At 41.9% G+C, this 16,625-nt stretch overlaps 1 protein-coding gene across 1 annotated transcript; it reads left to right on the top strand.

Moving 5' to 3' along the window:
• The first annotated feature begins 466 nt into the window (after positions 1-466).
• TAS2R1 (taste 2 receptor member 1) lies at positions 467-1,366 on the top strand. The gene has a single exon (XM_008064818.1). It carries the CDS (start codon positions 467-469, stop codon positions 1,364-1,366), a length of 900 nt encoding a protein of 299 aa, XP_008063009.1.
• Positions 1,367-16,625: the final 15,259 nt, after the last annotated feature.

Below are 16,625 nucleotides of genomic sequence, written 5' to 3'. Positions count from 1 at the left end.
TAATTTGGGGGAAAAAAAGTGTCTTAAAAATATATGATTAGCATTAAGTTGAATCACACCTGTAGGCAAAATTAATTATTCATGGTAGAGACGAAGGATTGAGTAACTTTAGCAGACTATCTGCCAGGAAAGCCTACTTCCCCGGCATCTGAAGGTGTCCAATTCCACTATTTTGTTTGTAATGACTTTGAAAGCTAGGTAGGTGGATCTAGAAGATGCAAAAGCCATCACTAAGAAGCAAATTGTTGCGACAGTATCTCTTTCTTATTTGACTGCCTCAGAACTGAATTGAGAAAGCAGTGACATAAACAAATGTACATCACTTTCCTATGCTGTTGACTTTATCAGTAGGATCTTGTTCCCCCGAGGAGTCCTGATCTCACTGAAGAAAAGTGAATAATACAAACTACACAAAAATCTATAACTGCAGCATTTTTAAAAGTAACTAATTATTTTTCTTCTTAAGATGCTTGAGTTTCACCTCATCGTCTATTTTCTTTTTGTGCTGATCCAGTTTCTTGTTGGGGTTTTTGCAAATGGCTTCATTGTGGTGGTGAACACCATTGACTTGATCAAACAGAGAAAATTGGCTCCATTGAACCTACTTCTTTTCTGCCTGGCGATTACTAGACTCTGTCTGCAATTGCTCATCTTCAACATTAATCTGGTTATTCTCTCCATGATAGAATGGCTTATATTTCCTTCAAATTTTTCAATTCACATGCTTGTAAATGAATCGGAACTTTGGTTTGCCACATGGCTGGGTGTTTTCTACTGCGCCAAGATTGCCACTGTCCCTCACCCACTCTTCATTTGGTTGAAGATGAGGATAACCAAGTTGGTGCCGTGGCAGATTCTTGGGACTCTGTTGTATACATCTATCATTTGTATTTTCCAAAACAATTACACGTGGCGTATTCCTCCAGCATTCTCAGTGCACCTTTTCTCCCCAAACGCGACAACTCAAATCACAGAAGTAACTGCCTTGCAGCTTGCCTTTCTCGTCTTTGGGTTCTCAACGCCCTTACTGATTTTCTTGGTTGCAGTTCTGCTCTTGATTTTTTCCCTGGGAAAACACTCCCGGCAGATGAGAAGCACAACGATGGGCAGCAGGGATTCTCGCAGGAGTGCCCACATCAGTGCGATGCTATCCATCTTTTCCTTCCTAGTCCTGTACTTTTCTCACTATATGATGGCAGCCTTACTGTCTTCTCAATATTTCCAGCTCAGAAGCTTTGTCTTTCTCTTCTGCATGTTGGTGGTTGGTACATACCCCTCTGGACACTCTCTCATCTTAATTTTAGGAAATCCTAGACTGAAACAAAGTGCAAGGAAGTTTCTCTTCTACAGTAAGAGCTGTCAGTAAAAAAGAAGTTTTATGGGTTCAAAGAACCCATGATTCATTGCCTTTCCAGTACCTGCCACATCTCCCTCTGCCAAAGTAGCCTGTTTATTAATATACAAAACGTCATCTGAAGACTGTTAATCCAGCTTGAGGCACTTCTATGGATCTGCTACTTTTTCAAATAGTTGAATTGATTTTCAAAGCACAACACATGTTGGTGGATTACGTCCATGTCAATATCCTGGTCGTGATAACTGTACTATCGTTTTGCAATTGTTATCATTGGGAAAAATTGGCTAAATAGGACAAGGGTCTTTCTGTATTATTTCTTATAAGTGCATGCAAATCTACAAAGTAAAAAGTTTAATGCAAAAGAAAAGCACATTTGATCTTGTGACGTTAGAAGGGCACACGGATGCTGTAGGGTTCGTCCGTGTGTGTCTGACACCCAGTCTTAGGTGGTTTACCCCCATTTGAACAGGTTAACCACTCATCTCTTTTCCACCTGGATCTTATAACTGCTCTGTTTGTTAGAGTCCAGACAATGCAGCCATTTTCCCTCCTCAGATCAGAAAGGAAGCTTAAGGCAGGCAGGCCTTCTCAGTCCTTGTAAATATGTTTGCTTACGTCATCCTGCAGAAAGTCTAGATGCCATGGTGACATGTTCCTTCAACTGATAAAATGGTACACAGACAGAGGAGGAAGAGTCAAGGGCTGAACGCTCGTTTTCTGTTTTTCCTAATTGGGCACCCTGGACAGACATAGCTTGCAAAGATGTTTCATTTTGCATTTGTGTGCTCGACTTTGGGACCCCTTCAACTGATGATGGCGATTTGGAGTTCCTCCCACATGGCATGTCTTTCCAATAAAGTACCATCAGTAGGTAGGAGGGACTGAGGGTGTCTCCATCTGCTTGAAGTCACAAATGCATTTTCTGTTTGCTTGATGATTTTGATGATGCAGACTAAGATATATATGTCTATTTCTAAAACAGTTTCAGAACTTTTTTGCTTCCAGGCAAGTAAAGTAAATATATATATATATATATATATATATAAGTTTACCTATAACTTGTTGTTCAACTGTGATGATGTAAAATGTGTGTGTGTGTGTGTGTGTGTGTGTGTGTGTGTGTGTGTGTGTGTGTGTACGTGTGTGTGTTTTAATTTTTTGTAGAGACAGGGTCTTGCTATGTTGCCCAGACTAGTCTCAAACACCTGGCCTCAAGTGATTCTCTTGCTTTGGCCTCTCAAAGTGGTGGGATTAAAGGCATAAGCCACCACACCTGGCCCACAAAGTGTGTTTAGATCACCAGTAATATGAACTCAGATTTGTCAGTCACAAGTAATATTGATTCAAATACTAGTTTTCTAACCCAAGACATGCAGGCCTGGTTATAATAAACCAGTGGAAGACTTTGCCTTAGACTATCTGGAGACGTATTCATCTTGAGCATGAGAGTTAGGCTCTGAGAACACTCTTCAACTTCCTACAGTTTTCATGCTTCATTCCCCAAAGAGCAAAATAACAGCTTCCATCTTGTTTCCATTTCATTTTCCCACGTCCCATGAGGTGTGAAGGCCTGTAGCTAATCGTGCACTCTGGCAGTCATCTCTGGGAAGAGCACTTGTGCCCTGGAGGTAATAATTGCTCCTGCTTGGGGAAGGGATAATGGAAAACCACCTTTATTTTTCTCACACCTCAAGTTCAGAGAATACCTGTTATCTAAGATATGTGGACCTGCAGGTGGACAGAGTGAGAGTGGGAGCCATCTCAAACATTCAGGGAGAAATTTGTCATTGTATAACTCTCATGTGGTTTTTTTTTCAGATGCCAAATTCTGATACTATTTCATACAATCCTGCTTTAACAGTGCTAGTTAATGAGATGAATATTAAGATATGACTAAGTTTGTATAATATTACAAAGAGCTGTAAAAAAATGTATAATAAAGCAAACTATCCTAAAACCATTTCCACAGTCTGCTTTCCTAGAAATATATTTCTTCCAGAAATGCTGCCTAGCTATCATGTTGGAGAGTGATCACGTGGGACACTAATTGCTCAAATTTAGAAGCAAAACACACCGAGTCTTTGTCTCTCTGGATCTGCCCTTATCTGCACGCACCAGACTTGCCAAATTGTTCTTGTCCTTCTCATCCAGCAGCGGATTGACATCTCTCATGGTGCAGCATTTCCCTCTACCCACCCCTGTACTTTCAGAGATGGGGTTGGAAATTATGGCCCTGGGGAGCCTTGGCTATGGGATTGCATGCCTGTGGGTCAAGTCAGAGGACTGGTGACTGCAGACATGGCGCTGACCACCTCCTGTGGCTCTCCAAGGATATTCAGCACCCGCTGCTCAGTAAGTTGGCCACTGGCTAAGGTTCCCAAATAGAGAGTCCAGGTTCTGAGGCAGGCTCTTCCTAATACCAGACCCAGCAGCTATAATCCATTCCACTACAGATCAAGGTTCAGGGAGCTGCCCCAAACCAGGGGACAAGTGCTGTCTCACTGTATCCCACTCTCTATTTTGACATTGGCTCCTTCAGTCCCCAATCCCAGGGATTCTCCTTGTCTCCAGTGACTAAAGAGGGTGATACCAGCTGAGAAGGCTAAATCTGTGTACTTTAAGAAATAGACTTTGGGCTGGGCTTGGTGGCTCAGCCTGTAATCCCAGCACTTTGGGAGGCCAAGTGGATTGCCTGAGCCCGCGGGTTCGAGACCCTCCTGGGAAACTTGGTGAGAACTCGTCTCTACAATAAATAAAAAATTAGCCAGTTGTGGTAGCACACACCTGTGGTTCCGGCTACTTGGAAGGCTGAGGCGGAAGGATCACCAGAGCCCAGCAGGTCGAGGCTGCAGTGGTCAGGAACGTGCCACTGCACTCCAGTCTGGGCGACAGAGTGAGACTCCAACTCAAAAAAAAAAAAAAAAAAAGAAAGAAAAGAAATAGACTTTGAATACTGTAAGTATTGTAATGATTTGAATATTTTTAAAAAGCAAGCTCATAAGTCCCACAAATTAGAAATGACTTAAATGTTCAATCTCTCATCCAAATGCAACAACTGCTTGAAGATAGTAAACTCTGGACCTGAAAGTGTTAGGAAGATGTTTAATGTTGACTGTCCGTCTTTTCAGGCTAACAACCACCCATCCTAGATACTTCAGACAGTTCAAATGTTATGTCTCATTGTAAGTTTAAGTACATTCATCCTTCTCAAGCTATGTACATTCTCATTTTGGGCTTGGAAGACATGGCTTCCATAACTTTTGTCCCTGTAGAGCTATACTTCTTTGAGCTAGAAGAGAGGCAGGTAGTCAGAAACATGCAAGAGAGAAAGAAACCAGCCAGATCATCCAGATTGACTTTGGCAGTCCAGGGGATGACAGATGTTACAGTCAGATGTCACCCATGTTGGAGAAAAACCCAAGTGGCCAGGGCAAGGAGATCCTTTTCAAAAAGTTTTTTTATTTTAAAGCTGTGAGGTATAATTCAGGGTTAGGTATGCAAATGGTCACTGTACAGGTAAAGATTGGGCCTCACTTTGGTCCCCACTTCACCTGGTTTGAGATCAGGTACCCTGACTGATGAGGTGTGCCCCTGCCACCCTCCCCTGGCATTTTCCCACTACAGCCAATTTCCTTCTTGTAGTATTATGAAAATTGTTCAGGGTCCACTTATGAGTGAGAACATGTGGCACACAGTTCTTTGTCTCTGTGATAGATCACTGAGTATCTTAGACTCTAAATCCACCCAAGTAGCTGCGAAGTTCATGATTTTAAAGTAGGTCTTGCTGGGGAATGAGTTTGGAGTTGGATTAAGCATTGAACTAACACAAACTTAGGATCAGTGGTATATTTCTTTTTTATTATTAATAGTATTTGCTACCTAATAATTGTAGACTCTCTAGAAATGCTTTATGTCAGGGAAAAGTGTAGGTACTTAAAAAATTTCCTCAATAAGCTGATGACATTTTGGAGCGTCAATATAAATGTTAAAATAGCTTGTGGGCATCTGTTTTACTGCCATATTTCTATAAAAACCAGTAGATACTGGATACATCAGAACCCTTGATATATCAACCCTTCCTCCTGGATACATCAGACCCCTTGATACACCAACCCATGCCTTTGCAGGAAATAACATAATGATTGTTTTTAAGACGTGATGTAAATATTTGAATTCATATTTGTGACATCTGGGTATGCTTAATCTTTTTGGCTGAGGATCAGAAGTTGGCAATTTTATCCTAAAATTAGAAACATATTTAAATCAGTGAAGTGAGTGTTTCTTTTTGTTATTTTTGGTCTTTTATTTGCTTCTATTTTAAAGGTTTCACCACAAGATCATCAACATTACATAATATTGAATCAAATATCTACTTAAATCTCTGAAGACAAGCCCATTTTCAAAACGACTAAAGATTCATTTTGGTTAAACTTCAAAATTCCTGGGGAAAAAACATACATTATAACTCTGCTTCTACTTTGGAGGTTGGTGTGTGTGTCTGTAAGAGAGATGTTTAGCTTCCATTAATTAGACATTCTTTTTTCCATAGATTTGTGTAAGTAATACAATATCAGCACACACATATATGTTCCTGGGTAGAATTTGAATTTGGGAGCACTTGGGGGCAAAGTCCTGTAGCTAGAGAGGACTTGGCACCTGGTGACCACTCCTTGAATGACCCAAATTCCAGAACTGCTGAAAAATTTCATATTTTTCTATAGATGGACAGATGAAATAGAGTGAAGAAAATAAATAAGCAGCTAGAAATGGCCTAGGATCTTATATTACTAAATATATGGAATTTCCTCTGGTTATAAACCCATCCATTTGGACAGCAGATGTTGCACTTGTGATCGTAAATTAGTAGGTTGTACTAAGCTTGAAACCCAGCCCTTTGGCTTCTAGAAACATTGACCAGATACAGTATTTGGTCAGGAAGCCTAGTTTAATGATTAATATTTTCCAAAATACTCACCACTGCTTGTCTGTTGAAATACTTGAAATTCTTAAACTAAGGACTTGTGCCTTTGATCATGAGGCATGCTGTTCTTAGTGGTGCTTGTTGATGAGAGAGCTGGAAAACTATTCTACGGGATGAGAGAGGGAACCTTGAACATGACATTTTACATTAGGAGGCTAAGTGGATTTGTGTGGTACCATGTAGAGGGAAGTCATTAGTTCACAGGCAAGCCAAATCCCTGCATTTACAAAGCCAACAACCCAGTCTTCTCTGTTTTCTTCACTGCACTTGCTTATTTTGGTGGTTTAAGTAACTTTCGTGCAATGCAGTAAGCACTATAATGAGCTGAACCTCGGTTTCTTCATCTGTAAAATGGGGTTAAGAGTGATACGTACCACCGGGCTTGGTGGCTCAGCCTGTAATCCCAGTGCTTTGGGAGGCTGAGGTGAGTGGATTGCCTGAGCCCACGGGTTCGAGACCCGCCTGGGCAACTTGGCAAGACCTCATCTCTACAATAAATAAAAAATTAGCTGGGCGTGGTAGCATGTGCCTGTAATTCCAACTACTTGGAAGGCTGAGGCAGAAGGATCGCCGGAGCCCAGCAGGTCGAGGATGTGGTGGCTGAGAGTGGCCACTGCACCCCAGTCTGGGTGACAGAGTGAGACTCCAACTCAAAAAAAAAAAAAAAAAGAGAGAGTGATACATACCACATGCTTGACAAAGCTTCTTCATTTGTAAGCACAAATGAAGGTACCCTCCAGGCAATGGGACTGTAATAGGTACTCTCACAAGTAACCTCCAACAGTTCCATGGAAGAAGAGAAGAGTACATGAGAGGAAAATTGTTGAACAACAGAAAGTCATAATTAAGAGGTGTCTTTAGAATCCAGATCCACCACTAATGAGTTAAGTACTTGATGAGTCGAAGCCTCGCATTTCCTCATCTTCGAAAGGGAGACAGGAATAATTCCAGGCTTCATGAGAGGAGCGGAGGGGCTGGTGGAATCAAATTCCCAGCACAGTGCCTGGTGGCCACCATTGTTGTTTTTAGTTACATGAACCATATGAAACTGCTGAACTTTGATGACTTTTGATCTGCAGCAACGACAGTTGTATATGTTTCCCCGAATAATCAATCACAAGTTTTGGAGAAGAGCTAATTGCAGAAAAAAGGAAACCACATGTATAAAAGTACCTGGCAAAGAAAGAAATTTAAAAAAAAAAAAAAAGAACTGTGTAAAAGCAAAAAAGAGGCAATGTGAAAAAAATAAATAAATAAAGGGGGCCCAAGCTGCCTCAGTGATAAATGACACCAGCCTTGCAGACACAGGTTTATTCTCACTCACGGTGCACGTTGGCTGTGGATGGGGGGGCAGCAGCCGTGTTGCTGTTCTCGGTCCTGAAGAAGCATCTCCTGTGAGGGAGAGGGTGTTCTCGAGGCCCACGGAAGAGTGAAGATGATGAGTGTGAGGGTGCGGAGTGGGAAGGTCTAAAGCTTTTGCCATGGTCATTCGCATGTCAAGCAGCCAATCCCTGTGTAAAGAGGGGAGACGTGGAATCCCTTAAAGAAGGCAGCAAGTATTTGGGAATAAAATAATCCTACCATATGGGAATGTAAAATGGTGCAACCGATATGGAAATCAGCTTGGCAGATCCCCAGAAAGTTAAACATAGGACTACTATATGACTCAGCGATTCCATTCCCAGATATATACACAGGAGAATTGAAAATGGAACTTTAGGCCAGGCTCAGTGGCTCAGCCTGTAATCCCAGCACTTTGGGAGACCAAGTTGAGAGGATTGCCTGAGCCCACGTGTTCAAGACCCACCCGGGCAACTTGGCAAGACCTCGTCTCTACAATAAATCAAAAATTAGCCAGGCGTGGTAGTGTGCGACTGTAGTTCCGGCTACTAGGAAGGCTGAGGAGGAAGGATCGCCGCAACCCAGCAGGTCGAGGCTGTGGTGGCCGGCCGGGAGCGTGTCACTGCCCTCCAGCCTGGGTGACAGAGTGAGACGCCAACTCAAAAAAAAAATAAGAAAATGGAACTTTCTGTGTTCAAAGCAGCATTATTCACAACAGTCAAAAGGAGGGGACTACCCAAGTGTCTATCAACAGATGAATGGGAATGCAAAATGTGGTGTGTTCATGCAATAGAATACGATTCAGCCTCATAAAGGAGCGAAGTTTGCGTGCATGTCACAACATGGATGGATTTTGAGGACATTGTGCTAAAAGAAATAAGTCCAAAACAAAGGACATGTATTGTACAATTCCACTTACATGTGGTTCCTAAAAAGGGCAAATTCAGCCAGGCTCGGTGGTTCCACCTGTAATCCCAGCGTTTTGGGAGGCCAAGGTGAGTGGATTGCTTAGCCCATGAGTTCGAGACCCACCTGGGCAACTTGGCGAGACCTCATCTCTACAATAAATTAAAAATTAGCTGGGGTGGTAGCGTGCGCCTGTAGTTCCGGCTACTCGGAAGGCTGAGGCAGAAGTTCAGCAGGTCGAGGCTGCAGTGACCGAGAGCGGCCATTGCACTCCAGTCTGGGTGACAGAGTGAGACTCCAACTCAAAAAAAAAAAAAAAAACGGGCAAATTCACAGAGACAAAAAAGTAGAATAGAGGTCACAAGGGGCTAAGGGACAGGGGAAATGGAGAGTTTTTGCTTAGTGGGCTTAGATTTTCTGTTTGGGATGATAAAAAAGTTCTGGAAATAGATAGTAGTGATAGTTGTACAACCCAATGTGATTAAATTGCACACTGACAATGGTTAGAATGGTAAATGTTATTATGTATGTATTATGGTTTTATACAGATATATGTATAAAGCCACAATAAAAAAAAATTCTACCAAAAATAGAGCGGTAGGGTCAGGTGTACTTCTAGTATTATATTCTGGACTGGTCATAGGCAAAACACAGGTGATCGAGTCTCCATTGTGAATTAAACCTCAATTAGCTTTCCTCATTAAAATCAAATTATGTTTAAGCTAGGCTAATAGATATTGTGAGCTTAGATGCTTTTAGAATCTAATTAGCCGGGTTCGGTGGCTCAGCCTGTAATCCTGCGCTTTTGGGAGGCTGAGGTGAGTGGATTGCCTGAGCCCGCGGGTTCGAGACCCGCCTGGGCAGCGAGACCTCATCTCTACAATAAATCAAAAAATCAGCCGGGCGTGGTAGCGCATGCCTGTAATTCCGGCTACTTGGAAGGCTGAGGCGGAAGGATCGCCGGAGCCCAGCAGGTCGAGGCTGCGGTGGCCGGGAGCGGCCACTGCACTCCAGTCTGGGCGACAGAGTGAGACTCCAACTCAAAAAAAAAAAAAAAAGAATCTAATTAGACAACTGCCACTTCAATATGAATGCCTCCCCCTGTCAGAGTACACGAGACATTTTACAGGTCATTTAACACAAGAATGTACAGTGGTTGTTTAAAATATAGCAAGACAAAGGAAAAACCAGTTCTTGGGCATCAGCTTTAAAAGGAGGTTAGTTTAAACCTCATCTTAAGAGTCATGAGTCAAACCCAAATAAACTTAAAAAGCGTGTTTCTTTCTTTCTTTCTTTCTTTCTTTTTCTTTCTTTCTTTCTTTCTTTCTTTCTTTCTTTCTTTCTTTCTTTCTTTCTTTCTTTCTTTCTTTCTTTCTTTCTTTCTCTCTCCCTCTCTCTCTCTCTTTCTTTCTTTCTTTTTCTCCTCCTTCTCCTCCTCCTCTTCTTCTTCTCTCTCTCTTTTTAAATGAACAGAAGGTGTTTGGAGCAAATGGTCAGGGAATAAAAATTCTAACCCCTCAGGGCATCAGAGTCGTGTTTGATTGCCTGTAGTAAAGAATTTTAAAGACTGATTTAATCATTTGTAGCTAATTCAGAGGGAACAAACTCTGATTACAGATGGCATGCTTCCAGAATGTTAAAAAATGTCTCCATGGGTGGGACGGTTTCCATGTTATAGCTGTAAACCCTCTAAAGGAGCTCTCTGGGGACTTCTCTTTGGAGATAGCTGCCCTTGGCCAAATGTGAGTTTAACCAGGGCTCAGTTCAGCTAGTACAGCTGGGCAGTTTCATCTGAAAATGCAACCATTTTTTTGTCCATGTTTTGTGTTTTGTTACACTCCGGGTTTCCACCCCTGCCAATCGCAGCAGCTTCATCAGCCTTTGCATCCAGCTCCACTAGATTGTGTTTGGAGGTGAACTTGTCAGTTACAAGCTGAGTGCCACTGCGCCTAAGGAATTCCCAGAGGGACCCCTAGTATGAATAGCTCTCTGTCTCCTTGTTTTTACAGGAAGAGAATGAATGGACTTCTTGTGAAATAACTCTCCGATGTGTTCTCTTTGTGGTTTTAAATCATATGTGAGAGAGTAAAAATAAAATAAAGCAGAACCATTCAGACAAACAAGCAGGGACTTCCTGGGAAAATAGTCGCAGGTCCACGGGACTGAGCTTTCTGGCGGCCACAGTCAAGCAAGACCCCACTGATTTCTGTCTCTCATGTGCAGAGAAGCATGATCGGGAGAGTGGGTCTCAGAGCAGGTCAAGTGGATACTCACATTGGAATTTTTTACATTTTTAATAAGATCTTTCTTCACTGCGAATAATGTAATAATGAATAGCAAATAGTGGTGAAGAAAATAATCAGAATTCACCATCCCAATAGAGCAGCAATGTTGATTTGCCTGTGTTCCCATTGAAATGCTGCAAATAAAAACATTTAATTTTTGCCTTACCATAATGATGGGAAAAATATTTTTTTAAAACTTTCATATCACTTATGTTAGTTTACTTCTTATGTTCTTGTTGATCATCTTAAGGACTACAAGATATGTTTTGTAGCACAGTATCCCAAAATAGAAGTATTTAATAAATATTTGTTTAAAAATGAATTAATTTCGTTGAGAATTAGGTACTTACATTATACAAATTCCTGCATTTTTTCTCTGCTTGCTCTAATTTTCAGGTTGACACAGAAATAAATTTCTTTTACATAAGTCTGCAAATAAAATAAAATAAAATAAAATAAATAAAAATGAATTAATATATTTACTTACCTACTTCCTTATTTGAGCATGTTGAATTTGCTCCCATTTTTGCTATTATAAAAATATTTATACACTTTTGTGTATGTTTTTCTACACTTCATAATTTCATCAGGAAAAGTTCTGAGAACTAGGATTACTGAGTCAGTGGCTATAAAATGCATCGGCACATTTCTTTTTATTTAAATTATATGGATTTGCATTTCTACTAGTCATGCACCAGTCTGCTGTTGTTTTATGTCTTGGCCAGCACTGCTGGCTAATGTCTCTCTCTTTCTTTTAACATTTACTATTTGAATAGGTGCAAAGAGAGACACTTTAATGTGCAAATCTTAAAATAATTATCGATTAACTTTTGTTTTTCATCTTCATTTTATATGCCTTTTTCTTATGGCTGAGACAGAACCTAATTACCTTTTAAGTTATCTCAATAAACCTCATTTCAGCAAGTTAGAGACATTCGAAATGAGCACGCGGGGGACTCTACACCCATTCTGTCCTGCCGAGAGTTTCTGAGTCACTGGAACTCTCTTCCTGAACTGTCCTTGGTGCAGAGCTTGGTATATGGTGGCAGCCAGTGCATGTCGGTCATGGGAAGAAACAGAAATATTTCAAGAGACAGAGCAGAGGGTGAAGATTCAGGGGCTGTGGGAGCTGGCAGAGAGGCTCACAGGTGGCATATACATTGCAAGCAGTGATGCTGTTACTGCCGGTTCTCCCTGTAGCCTGATAAGATTGACAACATTTCTCCTGCATGATATGGGCCGGGGTCCGTCCTCAGCATTTTGCACAAATTGCGTTGAAGGTGTTCTCATTTCAATCCTCAATTTCCACACAAGGAAACAAGGAAACAAAGGCACTAGGGGACGTGTAATTAGCCTATGATCATTCAGCCATTAGGATTCAGGCTCAGGTGATCTGATTGCACAGCCCTTGCTGGACTGGAACATGGGGAAACAGACTGTGGGCTAAGCTATGATTCCTTCAAAGTCTTTACTCAGATAGAAGGTCAGAAACATGTTAAATGATTACACTTGCCTTTTTATTTTATTTCTTTAGAAATTGATGTTGAGTCAACAATACACGAAAGTACTGACGATGACGATGATGATGGTAGGCATCATCGATCCTCATGTTTGTAAAATGTGAGACCTAAGGCAGGCATGATTAATCCCATGACATGTAAGGAATCTGAGACTCAGAAACTGAGTGACTGGCGCTGCCACAATTCTAACCCAGGTCTTCCCACTCATCTGTACAATGGACGGAATAGCAACGGCAACCTCTCTGGGGTGCTGAGGACCAATTGCTTAGCTCAGTGTGTGGCTAAGACAGACAAGACATAGAGTGGAAACCCTGTTTGCAAGAAGATGAGATGGAGGTATGGGGAGAGGACAGTAAATGGGCTCAAAGTGATGTTTGCTTCACAGGAAACCAGAGACGGGAGGAGAAAGAGCCCATGGAGATATGACTGGACAGAGTTAAATGGACATGACTGGATTCACCTTGACCAGGGGAAGGAGGGGAAAAAAGTGGAGAGGAAGAAATGATGAGAGCTGAAGAAGGACCTGTGGGAACAACAGCCTGGGCTGAGCAGACCAGGGACTGAGACTCAACAGCCAAGCCTCCAGGAAATGCAACCAAGCTCTGACCTTCAGACAGCCTGTAAGTTTCCGTGCAGCATTCGCTGGTGAATTTTACAGTGGAGAGGACACTCAAGTTATGATATGGAGAGGAAAGAAACCAGAGTGAGGGGCTGGACTGATCTCTCATAAACATGGTTTATTTCTTAGGAACTTCTCAGTAGCGTCTCAGTGATTCCTGCCTCCTCTGGTTTCATTTTCACATCCTTCATGTCTTTCTGAACACAGATCAGCACTTTTCTTCTTAAACTGGGAGAAAATGCGAGGGAATATGGAGGAGTCTCTTTAGACCTTGTTGTTCTAGATCACATTTCTCTCAATACTGTTCCTGTTTGAGTCTAGGTAATTCTTTGTTTTGAGGGGAATGATCTCAGGGTTGTCCTGAGTCCTGCAGGGTGTTAAGCCACAAGATGCTGGTAGCAACCCTCCCAGTTGTGATCCCAATAAAAGTGCCTTCAAATGTCCCTGAGAGGCCAGGCTCGGTGGCTCAGCCCGTAATCCCAGCACTTTGGGACGCCGAGGCGAGTGGATTGCCTGAGCCCATGGGTTCAAGACCCACCCAGGCAACTTGGTGAGACCTCGTCTCTACAATAAATCAAAAATTACCTGGGCGTGGTAGCGCACACCTGTAGTTCCAGCTACTTGGAAGGCTGAATCGGAAGGATCCCCTGAGCTCAGCAGGTCTATACTGGGGTGACCGTGAGCATGCTACTGCACTCCAGTCTGGGAAATAAAGTGAGACTCCAACTCAAAAAACAAAAAATGTCCCTGAGAGGCAAAATTGCTCACCCCATCCTGACCCCACTCCCCCTGCTCTTGGGAACAACTTTGATGGAGGAACCCATTTATTTTGATTTACAAATGGACCAATAAACAACAATTTTATAATTTAAAAGTAATTGGTGACCATTGTGTTGGCCATAACATTAAATAATAGAACATGGAGTTTCTATGATATCACCCACTAGATAAAACATAATTATGTTATTTGACCAGAATCAAGTTCAGTCTTGTGTTTCTCCAAGAGTTTTTCCTGGACATGTTCCTTTCTGCTTTCTGTTCTAAATCATTGTTTAGCACCTCCAATAAACAGCTGCTGTATCCCTAAAGTGACAGTATTTCAATTACACTGAGTATGTACATGTGTTCCGGGAATGTTGTTGTGTTTAATAAATTTATGGGGTAGAAAATTCACAATGACATTTGAAAGGAAATCTCAAGAGAAAATCCAAGGTCTGTGGGGATTAAGAAGGGTACCTCTTCCTTCTTTGTGTAGTTCCACCTAAAGAGAGCACTGTTTTTAAAGCTCAAGCAGCATTAGTAGATACTCTGAGAAACTTTCTGGGGGCACGTCTAAATGGAGGTGACTGCAGAGGAAGACAAAAAGCCTGGCTGCTTCTCTTCCACAGTGCATGCTCATCTGTGTTAGGGGTCACTGGTGGTCCAGACAGTCTTCTGAAGGGAGTCTATGAGTGTCGCCAGCATCACCATCCATCATTCTTTGGACACATGTAGGGAAAGGTCAAGACAAACAGGCAGGGCTGTCGGAGCACAGTGTGGTTCCTTCATCTCCTTCCTCTCTGTATATGTGAGAAGCACCATGGGGACTCTCTAAAAACTGGGGACAGCCCTCCCAAGGAGGCAGAGCAGCTGAGGACTGTGCCTTATCTGATGGGAGACTTTTAAGTCTTCCCTGAGCCCAGACAAGAGATTAATTACAGAGTCAGGAAAGCCTCTGATTTGGCAAGGAGTCCTAGAGCAGGGAGGAGTGCTAGTGTAAGGAGGAGTGCTGGTGTAAGAGAGCACTAGTAACAGAGAGTGCTAGTGTAACAGGGAGTGTTAGTGTAACAAGAAGAGCTAGTGTAACAGGGGGTGCTAATGTAACAGAGAGTGCTAGTATAAAGAGGAGTACTAGCATAACAGGGAGTGCTAGTGTAACAGGGAGAGCCAATGTAACAGGGCGTGCTAGTGTAAGGAATGCTGATGGAATACAACAGGGAGTGCTAGTATAACAGCGAGTGTGAGTGTAACTGGGTGACTTTGCTTTTAATTGAATTTTGGCTTCTCACCATAATTCTAGTAGGACTAGATAGCCAACTAGACGGAATTGTACATATAAATCTTTATCAAGAGAAGGATAAACTGTGTATTCATAGAAATTTGGGGTTGAGGAGGTTTTTCTGAGCTGAACTTACAAATCAGAAGGGTTGAGGAGGTTTTTCTGAGCTGAACTTACAAATCGGAAATTTCACAGATCTGACTACATAGAAATTTAAACCTGTCTCTATGGGAAGATAAAAATCTCACAATGATAATAGACGGAATTTTGAGGAACTATTACAACCTAATGCAGAATTACTATTGACATAGTAAGAACTCTCAAAAGTAACAAGAAAAAGGTAAGTGTGGTCAACAGAATAGGCAAAATATATAAACTAGGTAATTCCAGAAAGGCCAATAAGTACATGAAAATTAGTAACAAAAATACAAATGAACACAACAGTTAGGTAGTACCATAGTTTAGCTGATAACAAGCACTGAAAAGAATGAAGCAAGCCGGGCTCGGTGGCTCAGCCTCTAATCCCGCGCCTTTGGGAGGCTGAGGTGAGTGGATTGCCTGAGCCCGCAGGTTCGAGACCCGCCTGGGCAGCGAGACCTCATCTCTACAATAAATCAAAAAATCAGCCGGGCGTGGTAGCACATGCCTGTAATTCCGGCTACTCGGAAGGCTGAGGTGGAAGGATCGCCGCAGCCCAGCAGGTCAAGTCTGCGGTGCCGGGAGCGGCCACTGCACTCCAGTCTGGGCAACCGAGTGAGACTTCAACTCAAAAAAAAAAGAATGAAACAGCCAATACTGGTGAGAGTGTGAGGGTGGCAGGAGCCCCACATTGGGGGGATTTGAAAGCAATGCATTTACAGGATTTGCCAACATATCTGGAGATTTGAAAATCTGGATTCTTGTGGGTTCAAGACCCGCCTGGGCAGCGAGATCTCATCTCTACAATAAATCAAAAATCAGCCGGGTGTGGTAGTGCACGCCTGTAATTCTGGCTACTCAGAAGGCTGAGGTGGAAGGATCGCCAGAGCCCAGTGGGTCGAGATTGTGGTAGCCGGGAGCGGCCACTGCACTCCAGTCTGGGTGACAGAGTAAAACTGCAACTCAAAAAAAAAAAAATCTGGATTCTTTAACTTAGTGATACCCCATTTAAGTAATATCAAGAAATAATAAGATAAATACCAAAAATATAAATTTGGAGATCTTCTTTGCATGGCTGTTTGTGAAGGCAAAATGTGAAAAAAAAAACAAAACTAATCTAAATGACCAGCAAAGTGGTTAAATAAACTACAGTCAAACCATACAAAGGAATATTCCTGTTCTCACTAAAATTATTAATGCTAACCTCCATTTATTGACATGACAATGTTTATAAAATAGTAAATTCAAAAATTAGAGTGAAATGCAATGATTTCATGTAAAAATTACATTCGCATATACATAAATACACAGAAAATGGAAACTATGTATAGCAAAATATTAACAATGCTTATCTTTAGATTTAAATAAGCATGATTTGAGTTTTCTTCTCATCTGTATTTCCTAAAATTTTTCAAGTGATAGGCATCCCTTGTATAACAA

The sequence above is a fragment of the Carlito syrichta genome, unplaced genomic scaffold, assembly GCF_000164805.1.
Source record: "Carlito syrichta isolate Samal-C Ts95f unplaced genomic scaffold, Tarsius_syrichta-2.0.1 Scaffold308054, whole genome shotgun sequence".
NCBI lineage: Eukaryota > Metazoa > Chordata > Mammalia > Primates > Tarsiidae > Carlito > Carlito syrichta.
The sequence above is the reverse complement of the archived record's forward strand: the minus strand, read 5'-3'. Positions and strand labels throughout refer to the sequence as shown.